The sequence below is a fragment of the Vespula vulgaris genome, chromosome 4 (genome assembly GCF_905475345.1).
Source record: "Vespula vulgaris chromosome 4, iyVesVulg1.1, whole genome shotgun sequence".
Taxonomy (NCBI): domain Eukaryota; kingdom Metazoa; phylum Arthropoda; class Insecta; order Hymenoptera; family Vespidae; genus Vespula; species Vespula vulgaris.
In genome coordinates this window covers 9,532,501-9,547,500 of record NC_066589.1, presented here as the reverse complement: position 1 = coordinate 9,547,500, position 15,000 = coordinate 9,532,501, and the positions used below count along the sequence as shown (strand labels likewise).

The 15,000-nt window shown below is 36.6% G+C and overlaps 1 protein-coding gene across 3 annotated transcripts in view; it reads right to left on the bottom strand.

Annotated features, from left to right (window-relative positions):
- Positions 1 to 15,000, bottom strand: part of LOC127063035 (carbonic anhydrase-related protein 10) — a 187,830-nt gene that overhangs the window by 28,939 nt on the left and 143,891 nt on the right. For all 3 annotated transcript variants that reach the window (XM_050992234.1, XM_050992233.1, XM_050992235.1), the window contains one exon: positions 12,616 to 12,807. In XM_050992234.1, the coding sequence (XP_050848191.1) occupies positions 12,616 to 12,807 (192 nt within the window). The remainder of the gene's footprint in view (positions 1 to 12,615; positions 12,808 to 15,000) is intronic.

Genomic DNA, 15,000 nt, shown 5'->3' with positions numbered 1-15,000 from the left:
TCTTTTCTTTTCTTTTCTTTTCTTTTCTTTTCTTTTCTTTCTTTTCTTTTTTTGGAGAATCGCAAAAAAATGCTCGAGCAAATTATTTAATTCTCTTCCATGGAACAAAGAGTCGACCCGATTCTTTTTCGTGATACGTATTTTCTCTGCCTTGCCAAATTTACATATAAATTTATAATTGAAAATATTTATATAGCACAAAGTGAGCCAATTTATATATGTTATGTCACGATAGATCATTTATTTTATTATAATTTGTCTAATACTGATTTTACTGACACTAAGTTTATAAGTAAATTTTGGAAAAAACGAAAAGAGAAATAAATAAATACGTACCGGCCACATATGTATAATAGAATAGAGGAATTAATATTTTCTTTTCCCTGGAGAAAACTCATTTTAATAAAATTTTTTTCCTACATTATTATATAGCTGGTAACTACATTATATCGCGTATAACGTTATTACATGGCCATATTGTATGAATGAATTCAACACAAACGCATGGATCACAAGGGGGTTTAATGTAGACCACAAGATTGCAAACCTCGAAAGCATTATTATTCCCACCATTTAACACGGTCCGTATATACATACAAGCATAACGTAATTCTTTGTAGTATATCGAGGAAATGGTCCAGAATGGGCGTCAAGATTTCGCATGTCCATTGCTATGCTCTTGCTGGCCGGTGGCATGGTCTACGAGCACGCCATTGCGATTTCCGGCACAATGCGCTATTCTACCGTGATAGATATACGACTGTAATCCTACACATTCTCCTGTCTGCTGGCAACCAGAGCGAGTATATTAACTCAGAGGCTCGTTCGTTGAAAACTCACGTTTTCGCCGTCTTATGTATACGACTAAACCTGTGCGTGCTAATTTCTGATCTGCATTAATATTTATGTAAACATACGAGTGCAACAAATTGGCAGACGAATAAGAATTATATTTTAAGAAACGTACATCGAAGAAAGAAAGAAAGAAAGAAAGAAAAAACGAATCAAATTCAGGACTATTCCGACGTCACGTTCGTGCGTTTCAATCGCCAAAGAAAATCTTTTTATATTCGTCATGTATCTAAAAAGAAAGAGAACAGAGAGCAAAGAGTAAAAGAAGAGAACAAGAGAGGAAGGAAAAAGACGAAAGAAGAAGAAGAAGAAGCGAGAAAATTCGAAGAAAACATTCGAGATAAGATTAGAATCTATATCGAGGATGTTATTAAAAATATTTGAAATATAATCGATTGTCCCGCTAAATCGCACACGGTCGAACGAACGCGTTAATAATTTCTCAGTAGACGTAAGGGAAAGGATCGACAGAATTTTTTTTGAAGCTTTCTTATCCTTTTTACTTTAAATTGGACGTTCTTATAAAAAAAAGAGAGAGAGAGAGAGAGAGAAGAAAAAGAAGAAGAAGAAGAAGAAGAAAGAAGAACGCCAGGTCCCGCTCGCTCAAAAAAAAAAAAAAAGAAAAGAAAGGAAAGAAAAATTAAAAGATTCCGAGAGAAGTGGTTTACAAGTAGTAGTAGACGAAGGAAAGCAAATCGAATATCCGTTTTAAAACGAGCGCCGAATGAAAAGGACTCTCTTAATTGGTGCATTTAGGAAGGTCGCTAATTGCTGATACCCAGAAACACTGAATTGGCTTGACACCTCGAGCGTTCTCCTTTTTAAAGGGAACTAAGAAAGGGCCTTCCGAGACTAGTAAGCGAGAGAGAGAGAGAGAAAGAGTGTGAGAATCTAACACGCTCGGTAAGGGTCGTTCAACTATAAACGACCACTACAATTACGGAAAGCGACGGTACGGGCCTCTCGACTAGCTACGGCTTTGCCTACACTGATTAGGTGAATTTGCAGGCCACGATTTTAGATTGCGCTTGTTCTTTCCCTCCCTCTCTTTCTTTCTTTCTCTCTCTCTCTCTCTCTTTCTATTTCTCTCCCTTATTCTTGGATACAATTAAAGTTGGTTTTAAGATAGGAGGAAGGAATGAAGGAGAAAGAAAGAAACGTCATATCTTTGCTGACTCCTTCATTAAGATTTCATTTTTCTTTCTATTTCTTCAAGCTCTTTTATTATCTAGTCTACATCTTTTCCTACTTTTTCATTTAGTTCGAGAGTAAGTACCTTCTTCCTTAATTCCCGGACACACGATAATTTTCGATTGAAATTCTTAGAAAGCTTCGACCTGGACAGAGAGACATGGAAAGGAAGAGATAGAGAGAGATAGAGAGAGAGAGAGAGAGAGAGAGAGAGAGAGAAAGGGATTGTCAAGGACAATTAGTGTGTACGATCAAGCGTGCCTATTAATTGATCAATCGTGTCTCCTCGATTTGCGTGCTCTTCTCGATACAATAATAATTGGGCTCAAATCCGTAGGGTTGTTTGATCGTTATCGAGTGTATAGGTTGGTGGTACTAGTCCGGTCGACTAACTCGCGAGTATAGGGAACATGGTATTCGTCAAGAGGGTTCTCAGAATCCCGTAGCTCTCTAACGTAACTGTTTATCGAGAGACGGGGTGGTACCGGGTATATTTGAAGTTTGCTCGTGCCTACAAAACGATGAACCGAGTTTAGACCAACAGTTGGTCGAGATGTTCGATGATATATGTATAATCATAATTTGTGTATCTACGTTCGTATGTATGCATACACGTGTGTACGTTTGTATGTCCCGTGTATATACGTACGTATATACGTGTTTACGAGCGTGTTGGTGTGTGTCGAAAGACGACATTCTGGATTGGCATTTGGTAAACATGGAATTAGCGAGAAAGACTCGAGAGGACGTACGTGTGTACGTGACTGGGAGGGGCGATCAATTTAAACAAACATCCTCGGAAATTGCAAAACAGTTTCGTGGTGTTCCTCCGGCGATATACACGTCCTAAGAAAATATTATCTCGATGGGAACATCAAATACGTGTCTCTTCTCTCTGTGTCTTTTAGTCGTACGAAAAGATCGATAGACTTTTATTCATTAATTATCAATCTCTCTCTCTCTCTCTCTCTCTCTCTCTCTCTCTCTGTCTCTCGCTCAAAAACATCATCGTCTCCATCGTCGTTAACGCAACAAAGATTTTCAATTCGTTATAAAACTATGAGGAAACATCAAAGTGACTCTTGGCAAAGGGAAAACCTAAAAGAGATTCGATTTGTCTCGGATGGAACGATCGTTTCGAAGACAATGGAAGATGATGTCGTGTTAAAACGATTAACGTCCTACGACAAATTTCCTGCTCGATCCAATTTAGAGGCCACCGCGAAGGCGTAAATCCGTGAAAGGATCCAACGTAAGCGTAAACGGTATGTGTAGTAGTAAGCAAGGCTGGTGGCGATCCGTTCAGGTGTAGGGACACGAATGGACCTTTCGAGGGGGTACTCGAGGCACTCCATCAGCTGCTTCTCGAGTATGCTTTCGGCATCAAAGCGGCCCGTCGCTCAAACACGCCGGTAATGGGTCAGACTCGCTCAAGTGCCATAGCTCTTGGAATCCCCTTGTCCTCCGCCATAGGGCTTTCAAACCGACCATTCCTCCCATTCTATTCACCTCCTTCCTAGCTTTCACCTTTATCACCTCCTTATAGTCTCTCTCTCTCTCTCTCTCTCTCTCTCTCTCTCTCTTTCTTTCTCTCTCTCTGCTACCGTTCATCGATACAAGACACTCTAATACTGATTTTCATTATGCATCTCGTTCCATGCATTAACGTGGATTTTCATTGTTCGTTTATTGTATTTAATAGAACACTGCCATTAAAATAATCCATTTTGAGAAAATTCATTGGAACGTTGACCGAAGGAACGGCTTAAATAAAGGAATTTTATTTCACCATTTTATTTATATATGTGTGTGTATGTGTGTTATTTTATTTTACTTACTCGGTAGAACACTGGATCGTAAGAATCGATCGGCGATCTAGTTCGAACGTTCCTTGTAAAATGCAACTATTAAATATACCATTGTTCCAAGAGGAATTATGTTACATATATATATATCTCTTTCGAAAAACATTGGTTAGCTTCTCTATGCATATTTCAACGATCCCATACGCATCCATCCCCCAGAAGTATATACCGTGGAAAAAAGGGACAAGGTACCGCGTTGTCCCAAGTCGAATTAATAGACAACATTGTTAACAGACTTTCCTGAGAGTGTAAGCCAGGTAGTAGCGAGTAGCACCAGGACAGTTTCCTAGCGATGCTATTGCAGCCTGACCTGAAGCTATCGTTAATATTGACACACGACGCGTCTCCGTTGGGAGTGGCTCCAGTGTCACGTCACTCTGCCATGTAAGCCACTCGCTCGATAACATCGCCTTTGCCTCGCTAACGACTGCGCGAAATGAGTAACCCCCTACCCTCCTACTTTCACCCTTATCCTCACCCCCTAGAAAATTTACGAAATCGCTCGTACACGAGTTTCCTAGAAGTAGTTAACTTTTCTATCAACAACAGAGTCCATAGCTACTATAGCTTGAGATCATTTTTTTCTTTTATCGTTGATTCAATAATCAGTTATCAGATTAGAATTTTTTTTTTTGCTAATCCATCGTTAATTGATTAAATATATATGTATGTGTGGATGGGTGTGTATTTTTGATTAATGTTAATGAGCCTATAAATCACTCTAACGCCCTTAGAAAATTTACGAAATTTTATTCGTACACGAGTCTCCTAGAAGTAGTTAACTTTTCTACCAAGAGTCGACTCTCCTTCTATAGCTTGAGATCATTTTTTCTTTTACCCTCCATTCAATAATCAATTATCAGATTAGAATTTTTTTTTTGCTACTCCATCGTTAATTGATTAAATATATATATATACATACATACATACATACATATATGTATATGTGCGCACGTGTGTGTGTATATTTTTTATTAATGTTAATGAGCCAATAAATCAATTACAATTAAGGTAATAATTAATTAATTGGCCTAATTAACTTGCACAATGAATAATAAACGTTTACTCATTGTTTTCAAATTAACGCTTTCTTCTTTTTCTTTTTTTTGGAAATATGCTAGATCGGTCGTTCGAAATCGGAAAAAAACGAAAAAAAAAGAAAAAAAAGGAACTAATCGCTTTCGATATCTCGCACTCGTTGCTATCTCGAACTCGCGTGCGATAACGAATTTTAGGTATCGTCGTAACATACACGTATCTACTATATAGAACACCGGCTTCACGTCCCGACTGAGTTATGTCTTCGATTAACTTCCAATCGATTTTAGACACTTCTCTTTATCTCCTTTTTTTCATTTCTGTTTCCTTTTTTTGTTTTTCTTTCTCCTTCTTTTTCTTCTTTGTGCTCAAGGCGATTCTAAAGAGGAACGACCGTGTTTATAAGACATTTTTCCGTACGTCGGACAGCTTGTTCTATTTTTTTTTTCACCATAGGACGTCCTATTCGAATCGTAATCATCGAATTCAATGAACGTCATTGTATTTTTGTTCCAATGTTTTTGTTTTGTTTCTTTAATTTCGTTCTCTCATTAACGTTAACGTTATTTCAATTGTATGAAAATCGTGAGTAATTATTTCAAAATCATTCGATCTTGAATCCTCTCGGATTATAAATATAATAATGTCGATTAAAAATAATTTTCGATATGATCTTTGATTAACGGTCACGAGATCAATCGAATTAACGGCTGACCTTTCGTGCTCGTTCGCTTTTATTCGATCAAATTGTAACCGTACTCTTGGCTCCTACAGAATTTTACATGGGCGGAGAACCAATTACAGATTATATCGGTCGGATACTATATTTATTTCGTGCCGTTTAATTAAGGAGATAATTTCGTTCTACGCACCAAAACGTGGATTCTAATTAATTTTCAAATTGTACGATATGTATATATATATATATGTGTGCGTGTGTGTGTGTGTGTGTATGTCGGACTTGTTGAAAAATAATGAGAAAGAAAAAGAAAAACGTTGAAAGGTTAGAACAAACAACAAACTTTTGGTATTTACGTTTTTGTTTTTTTTTTTTATTTAAACGAACGATAGATTTAACGATGCTCGTATAAACATTCCTTGATAATATCGTAGGAATTCGTTGCCGATAATGAGATTAGTCCGAAAAGAGTAAAAGATTTTTTCCATTTCTTTTCTTTTCTTTTCTTTTCTTTTCTCTTTTTTTTTTTTGGAAATTCCTCCGAAAAGTTTATCCCGTTTAATAGGAAAAGCTGAGATAGTCCATTGCGAAAGAATTCTTGAACGAAACAGTTTGAAACGATTTCGGTAAGCTGGGCACACCTCGTGAGACGGTTACCTTAAAACCGTGACAATTATCATTCATTGAACTTTTCTTGGCTTGGTGTATATTAGAGAACCGAGCTATGAGAGTCGAGATGTCGGTTTAAGTGAATTTAGAAAGAGAGAGAGAGAGAGAGAGGGAAAGAATGAGAGAAAGAGAGAGAGAGAGAGAGAGAGAGAGAGAGTGTGAGAGAGTAAAGGAACGAGTAGGAAGATAGTCGGAGTAAAGTAAAGGAAGAAGAAATTAGTTCTCAAAGCTTGAAGAGGGAGTACTTGGAGAAGAGGTGGAAGGTGGAAAACGTAAGTCGAGCTTAAAGGAAAACCTTCTATACTATTAAACCAAGGACTGCAAGTTAGAATAGGATAGAGAGAGAGAGAGAGAAAGAGAGAGAATTATTATCGAAATAATTTTTTGTATTATAAGAAAGACGTATCGTTAAAATAATAATATATAGAGATATAGAAATAGAGAGAGAAAGAGAAAGAGAGAGAGAGAAAGAGAGTGAGAATTGTACTAAATAAATTTGCAAATATATACACAAGTGAATGTTACTTTTAGAACGAAGTTGTAATTTTGATGTGGCTTCATATATATGTGTGTGTGTGTGTGTGTGTGTATAAACTTTTAAAATAGAATTTCATACGTTTGTTTAGAAAGCAAAAGAGAATAATATTTCGTTCATAGAACAGTCTGATATATATTCTGTATAACCAAGCGAAACGTTGCGTAATATTAATACTAATAAAAAAAAAGAAGATTAAAAGAAAGGAAGAGAAAATATAACTTTAACAAAGTTATTATAAAACGTAAGAATAAAATTAAACGAAAACGGAAATATCGAGTAAGAAAAAAATCATTGAAATTAATAATGTTCGTTCATTTCAATGGAAAGAGAAAGATAAACGGACAGATGCACAGACAGACAGACAGACAGACAGACAGACAGACAGAAAGATTGATTTAATTATCGAACAAATTTCTAATTAAAATAACATCGAAAGTAGAAAGTAGTTTCCAACTAGATTAATTACATGCAGGGCTTATAATCGTTTAATGTTTAACACGATATGGTTAGATTTTGAAATCGTTTTTTGATAATAATGTCAGGAGTGGAATCAATGCTCGGAGGATGTTCGGCGAACGTCCAAGGGATATCCGAAGCATGTTCGCTGGGCAAACAGACGCGCAAGCGCGCACAGTTACGACGTCCGCGATAGTTGTACAATGTACATGCTAAATTAGGTAACCATTAGACGGGACATATTCTACTACGTCGGTAGAGGCCAGCTCTAATTACACGGCTTATGCGATTACACGATGAATATTGTTTCAGGTAAACAAATCGACGTACATACGTACGTATATGTTACCTGTTTGCAACTGTAAAGAGAATATATAATTTGATCGATGTATTTTTTATTTAAACTTTTCTACGTCTCTTCGATCATTAACAAACATACACGCGCGTACCCATGCAAAATTAACTTTATACGTGTATATATATATATTTTTTTGATTAATTATAGAAGAAAATATATATATGTATATATCGTTTTTCTTTTTTTTTTGATTATTTATAGAGAAATAAGAATTAATTAAATTACGTGCTTCCGTCGTTTATAGGTACCTATATCGAATTATTTCTAAGGATTCCTGGTAACAAGATATTTGTATATATATATATTTGTTCGATACAAACCATATATTGCCGAATATAATGATATAATTTCGCATTTAACATTTCCTCAAAAGATATTCAATTTCCCAACGATGTTATCGTATATTACACTAAATGTCGCACATTAATGATCTCTTTCGATTGAAAATCAATCGTCAAATATATTTCTTCCCTCTCTTTCTCTTTCTTTTTCTTTTTTCTTTCCATAAATTTTCTCGACGATGTTTTATGAGAATCGATTACAATTGGAGGGAGGGGGGAGGGAGAGGATAAAGAGGGGTGGATTGAGGTGAGGCTGGGAAACCATACGTATACGATATAATGTAGATACGATACGCATTTATATACCTATCTTCGTGAGATTTTTATATTTATATATCTATGATATAATATCGTGATCGCAATTTTGTCTCTTTAAAAATAGCGAATAAAAGCGAAAGGACCAGAGAGAGATAGAGATAGAGATAGAGAGAGAGAGAGAGAGAGAAAGAGAAAGATATATACATATATATATATATATATATATATATATATATATATATTTGTCGTATAAAATAGAGATCAGAGAAAACGGGTTGACGATTGAGGGGAGGTTAGAGGATTGGAGGGAGAGGGGAGAGAGTGAGAGAGTGAGAGGGAAAGAGGTCATTCGTGGAACAGGAGAGACGTGGCACGCGATCACGTTCGATTAACGTGTAGGTACTTCGATTATATTTCGCGGGACGATGCGTCGTACATGCAATTAAGCGGCCATTACCGAAAAGCATGGACGATAATGTTGAAACGTAACGTACCTAGATCGAAATTATTTCTAGCGAAACGTTTAATGAAATCATGACGATCGTATCCGATTTTATGGGACGGTTTAAAGAGAGAAAGAGAGAGAGAGGGAATCAATAATTGTCATCGATCGGGTTTTATATTTCTTTTGAATTTTGTCGTTGACGCTGATTAAATAAACCAAAGTTTGTTCATGCGTTTGCATTAGCCGATAATACCGAGTGATTATTATGAACGTGATTTAATTCCGTTATGTGTATTAATGTAACGTAAAATAAGTGATAAACGAACTTATATGTATATCTATGTGGTGTGTGTGTGTGTGTGTGTGTGTGTATCAATGTGCGTCCGTGAGATTTTTTCTTTTTTTTCTGTGTTTTTTTTTTTTTCATTCTTTTTTATTCAAACTATTTTCGTCTATCGAAACATTTATTTTCATCGATATATCATGCGATAATAATGCTTTTATTATTCATTGGAGGTAATCAATGGGAGAAGGTACCTTCCTTCGGTATTCTATCTTACTTTTCTTTTTCTTTAATTCTATTCGCGTTGCCAAGGAGTATCGTGTGATCGTTAAGTTAAAAAATTTCTGATGCCTTTTAATTTGATAAGAAGAATAAATTTGATTGTCCATCGTTATAGGTATTATCGGGGCCGAACGTAATCGATCGTGAAACGAGCTCGACCTCGTACTATCGTGGGCTTGAAATTAAATTACGGCGTTAAATGAAAAAAAGAAAAAAAAAGAGGAAAATGAAAAAAAGAAAGAAAACATAATTAAAAAAAAGGAATAATAATAATAATAATAATAATAATTGTAATAAGAAAGATACTGAAAAGAAAGACAAAGGAAACGGAAGGAAATAACGTAATTAAAAGGAAAAAAAAACAAACAAGAAAAACAAAAAAAAAGAAAAGAAATAGAAAAGTAAAAGATTAAAAGAATAGTTGCGAGCGGGTTGACAAAGATCTTTCACCTGCGAGATTCGGAGTTTCAAAAAGGAGAGAGAAGCTTCCTTGTACATCGAAACGCTTAATTACGTAAAGAGAGAGAGAGAGCATTGTTAGTGTGTGCCTGTGCGTGCGTGTGTGAGTGTTTCTCTCTCTCTCTCTCTCTCTCTCTTTCTCTATCTCTCTATCTCTCTCTACTTGTCGTCGTTTCACTACGATAAAACGTATCATCGTCGTATAAGCGTAGTTTTTACGGTCTTTTACCGTTCCAACGTCGGAAGATGGAAATTACACGAAGTAAAGAGAGAGATAAAGATAAAGAGAAGGGGATAGAGAGAGAGAGAGAGAGAGAGAGAGAGAGAGAGAGAGAGAGAGAGAGACAGCTTGTTTACGAGAAGATGAGCTCGCGCAGCGGTTTAATGCGTGTTTAATTTGTCCCATTTTGAGGGCCCTGCGTCGCATAATTAATTTCAATTAATTATCTCGTCACTTGGGGTCATCCTCTTTATCTCTCCGTTCGTCTCGTTTTGAAATAGATAGGTATACAGAAATGAATCCTACGAATAAAAATACAACGTTACTTTCTTTTTCTTTTTTCTTTTTGTTTTTTGTTTCTTTTGTTCTGTTTATTCATTCATTCATTCATTCATTCATTCATTCATTCGTTCGTTCGTTCGTTCGTTCGTTCGTTCATTTATTTATTTCTCACCATTTCATTCCTTTTAGCGCGTACTCGAAAATAAGCAATCTTTATATTCGTATCGATATCGTACAATCGCATTATACGTAATTGTCCACGGATTTTTAATATACATTTTACTCTCTTTCTCTCTCTATCTATCTATCTCTCTCAATCTGTACACGAATATGAAGAAGGGAACATGAATTTATTATACTTTTGTTCTTTTTTTTTTATCACGATCGTTTCGTGGATGAGAGATAATCGACTGGACAACGAGCGATTAATAATAATTCTCACTTTCACGAGGAACGTTTTATCGAGTGAGAGAGAGAGAGAGAGAGAGAGAGAGAGAGAGAGAGAGAGAGAGAGAGAGAGAGAAATAAAATTGATCGATCTTTCCTATCGATTCGAAATCGAGTGTCGCACTTTTCGCTTTTGAATGAGTTACATGAACGTGTAGCATGGGAAAAGAGAAAGATATATATATATATATATATATATATATGTATGTATGTATGTATGTATGTATGTATAAAGCGAGAGGGAAGAAAAAAACAGAATGCGTTATGAAGCGCTCGACGAAATTGGGACACGCGTTAATACGTAATTATCAGTCGAAATGACCGTCGTCACAGATTTCGACCACGATGGGTGAGCTCGGCCAATATCGAACCAATAAAAAATTCAACCCTCTTCTAAATTCGTGGCTGCGGGATTGGAGTAACCGAGGAGTAATCCGAAAATGAGAGGCCTATCTCTATATACGCATACATACGTGTACATCGTATATATGTATACATATGCGTGTTTACGTACATATATATCTATATATTTTGTGAGTAGTAAGTGGCTTCTCCGTATGTATGTGTATGTTTATATGTATACGTGTGTACGTATACTTTTTTTCAATTTCTCATTCGCCTTTTTTAGGTTCAACTATCGAGACTATCTTCTGCACATTCACTATTGCAAAAAACGTGAGCTCGTTTCTATAACTTTCGATAGAAATGGAATTTTTCAATTCCGTTTGAAGTTTTTCACGAACGTAAGTGCGTAAGTATGCGTGTGTATCCGTGTATGTGTGCTTGATACGATGTGCGTATTTTTGTTTATATCGTGCCTGTGTACGACTAAATGTTTTTCTTTGTTCTTTTTTTCTTCCCTTTTTTCTTTTTTCTTCTTCTTTTTTTTTTATCTCGATCCGAGCAACAAATTGCTCGAATCAAATCTAACGAAATTTTGTGCACCGTTTGATTGCTATAGTGCGAAAGGTACTACCGTATCGATTGTCAGATCGATCTTTCGAAAAATTTCTTTTGAAATGACGCTCGTTTTATACTATACAGAAGTTTGATCTCGAGAAAATTTAATCGTACGATCGAATCGATAACGTCGCGACGTTTAATATGGATCTTACTAATTTTTTTATTTCACATCGGATTAAACAAACAATTAGATATAAAAATAGATGGTCTTTTATTCGAGGAGATTAAAAATATAATTCTTGCCCGATAAACGTTCCTCTTCTTCTATCTTTTTTCTATATATATTTCATATAAACTTCGTATATAGAGTTGCTAAAGTTCTCATACTTAATACTTGATTATAATTTAAGTATACTTTCGGTCGAATTAAAAAAAAAAAAAAAAAAGAAAGAAAGAAAGAGGGAGAAGCAAAGGAAAAAACAGAAAGAAAAAAATTGGAAAAAGTGTCTGGATCGATTGTGTATCTCGTAAAATATGTAACATTTGTAAAATTGTACGCTACGTGTACGAATTCAGGATGAGCGAGGAATTTAATAGATAATCTCTCGTGCGTCTGCTCTGACGTACTGCCACTAGATTTAACGAAACTAAATGGACGTAATGTCTCCGAATAGAAAAACGATGCTCTCTTTCGTGATTTTCTAAAAATACTCTCTCTCTCTCTCTCTCTCTCTCTCTCTCTCTCTCTCTCTCTCTCTATCTATCTATCTATCTATCTATCTATCTATCTATCTATCTATCTATCTTTCTCTCCGTCCGTCCATCCGTCTTCTGTCTTTCTAATTGCTGGACCGGTCATTAAAGTATTTCGAAAATTAAACGTAAAAAAAAGTAATAGTTTCTAAAATCATAGAACTCGTATATATTATACATACGTACGTATGTCTAGACATAAAATGAAATAATTATCGGTTTATATAAAATCATGGTTACGGCGATAGGAAGCGATAAGAAAGAAAGAAAAAAAGAAAACGAAAATGTAGACTTACCTCGGCTGGAAAAGCATAATCGTCGACGCGATGTTCGGAGCCATGATTATCGTCCAATCCGTAATGAATATAGATCTCTTCGAATTGATAATGGTAAGCTAACGGACCACCCGTTATATTGACTCTTACTTTGGCCTCTTTGTCCGCTCGGAAGACCAGAAACTGGCCGGTGTTGTGCAAGTGTCCGGAAACCTGAAAAGAATGATTTCCATTTACATCCACGGTGTATATATAGATACATACATATATATTTATATATACACACATATATATAAAACTACGGTAGTAAGTAATATCCGTATATATCTACATAGATACGTATAAATAATCTCTGTATGTGTTTGCTGCGTATGTAGAAGCCGTAGAAGTAGAAAATTGGGTGGTTTCGCGTATCGAGCGATAAATTAAGTCGATCGTACGGCTCGAAACGGTGGAAAATAGCGCAGTTTCAATAGATCAGGGTTGCCGAACGAATACACACATACCTGCATACTCGCATCCACCCGCCTACTCATACACACACACACACATACACATACACATACGCACGAACTATTCCTCGTGGTCGTATCTTTCTCTTTCCCTCTCTCTCTCTCTCTCTCTCTCTTTCTCTCACACACTAATGTCGGTTGGTCGTTCGACGATCGAGAAACGTGTTTTGAGGTGGAGAAGCAAGAAAGGCAGCAGCGCAACCGTCCGTTCTTCGTCGGATAATTGATTAGGCATTTAATTGGACGGAATAGCAAAGGTGAAGAGAAATAGAGAGAAGGAGATAGGTAGAAGGAGATAGTCAGACAAAGATAGAATATACGATAGCGTGTATGTACGTACGTACGTACGTACGTACGTACTTACTTACATACGTACGTACTTACGTACGTACTTACGTATATACATATCTATCTATGTATGTATGTATGTATGTATGTACGTATGCGCTCGGTTGAACGAAGAGCGCGGGAGCGCAAGCGTTTCGCGAGAGAAGCCTGACGAAGTGCAAGTCGAGCCACGGCAAGTCCATTTTCTTGTACGTCGTCCTTTCTGGCGCGTTAGAAGGACCTGAATTATGGCGTCATCAGTTAGAAATAATGAGCCTCGTCCTACGGCACGTAGAAATGCGCGTCAGCGAAAGTCCAACCGAGATAACTTACGTATTTCGCGATGGATTTACTTTCGGTTATCGTCATTCGGTACTAATTCGAATATCTCTCGATTCGAATTTTTTCGTTCGATTATACGCAACTCATATCGAGATTTTATGCCGGTCGAACGATTTCTTTTTTTCTTTCTTTCTTTTCTTTTCTTTTCTTTTTTTTTGTCTTTTTTTGATTTCCTTCTTACATCCGCTTCTTTTTCCCTTCGCTCTTCCTTCTCATTTTTATATTTTCTTTTCTTCTTTTTTTGAACAACTTTTTCTTTGTCGTTAATTAATCTTTATTAAGAAAGGATAACGATAGGACGATCGAGAGCCAATCATTATTCTTCGCTCAGATGATACATAAGTAAAAAAAATTTTTAAGTAGACAAGTGAGTGACAAGGATCTCTCTCTCTCTCTCTCTCTCTCTCTCTCTCTCTCTCTCTCTCTCTCTCTCTCTCTCTCTCTCTCATCGATATCAAGAACGTTCGGACTTGTCACTTTCCTTCTTTAGCCTCCCCCTTAAACCCAGTCACCCTTGGTCCCGATTTAATTGATAAATAACGCATCCTCCTTAGCCAGTTTTAAGAGAGAAAAGAAAAGAAGAGGAGAGAAGTTTTCTTCTTCTCGGAAGAAGAGATCGATCGAGACGAAACGGCGATTCGAGTCTTCTTGCGCTGACAGAGAAAAATGAAGATGGCCATTGGCTTTCCCTTCGAAGAAAGAGTCGTTGGTGTGCATAAGTCATTATTTCGCGATAGATATTAGAACGGGCTGTGGTGGCACCTCGATCCAACCCCGTGGAATAATTCTCAGAGCTTCCTTTCAAAAGTCCTAGCACCCTTAGTACCTCCGATAACCCCGACCAACCCCCTTTCCCTACACCTCTTCCTCTCTCTCTCTCTCTCTCTCTCTCAATCATTCTCTCTCTTCTTCACCCCTTTCCTCCCCTTTTCTTTATTTTTTATTTTCTTTTTTTTTGTACTTTTTCCTCCTCCTTTTCCTTCTCCTTCTTCCTTCTTCTTCTTCTTCCTTTTTCTTTTCTTCTTTTTTTCTTTTTATCTCAGAACCACCATCGCGGACTTCGAAGGTGGATCAATGGAAGAACTGCCTGAGGAAAAAGACTCACCAGTTCTAAACGACTCGCGGTCTAGACACCAAGGAGGCTGCACAAAAGCTCTCTATCCTTCTTCTCGCAAAAGCTCAAAGTTCCTAAGAGAAAGTGAGTGAGAAAGAGGAAGAACGAGAG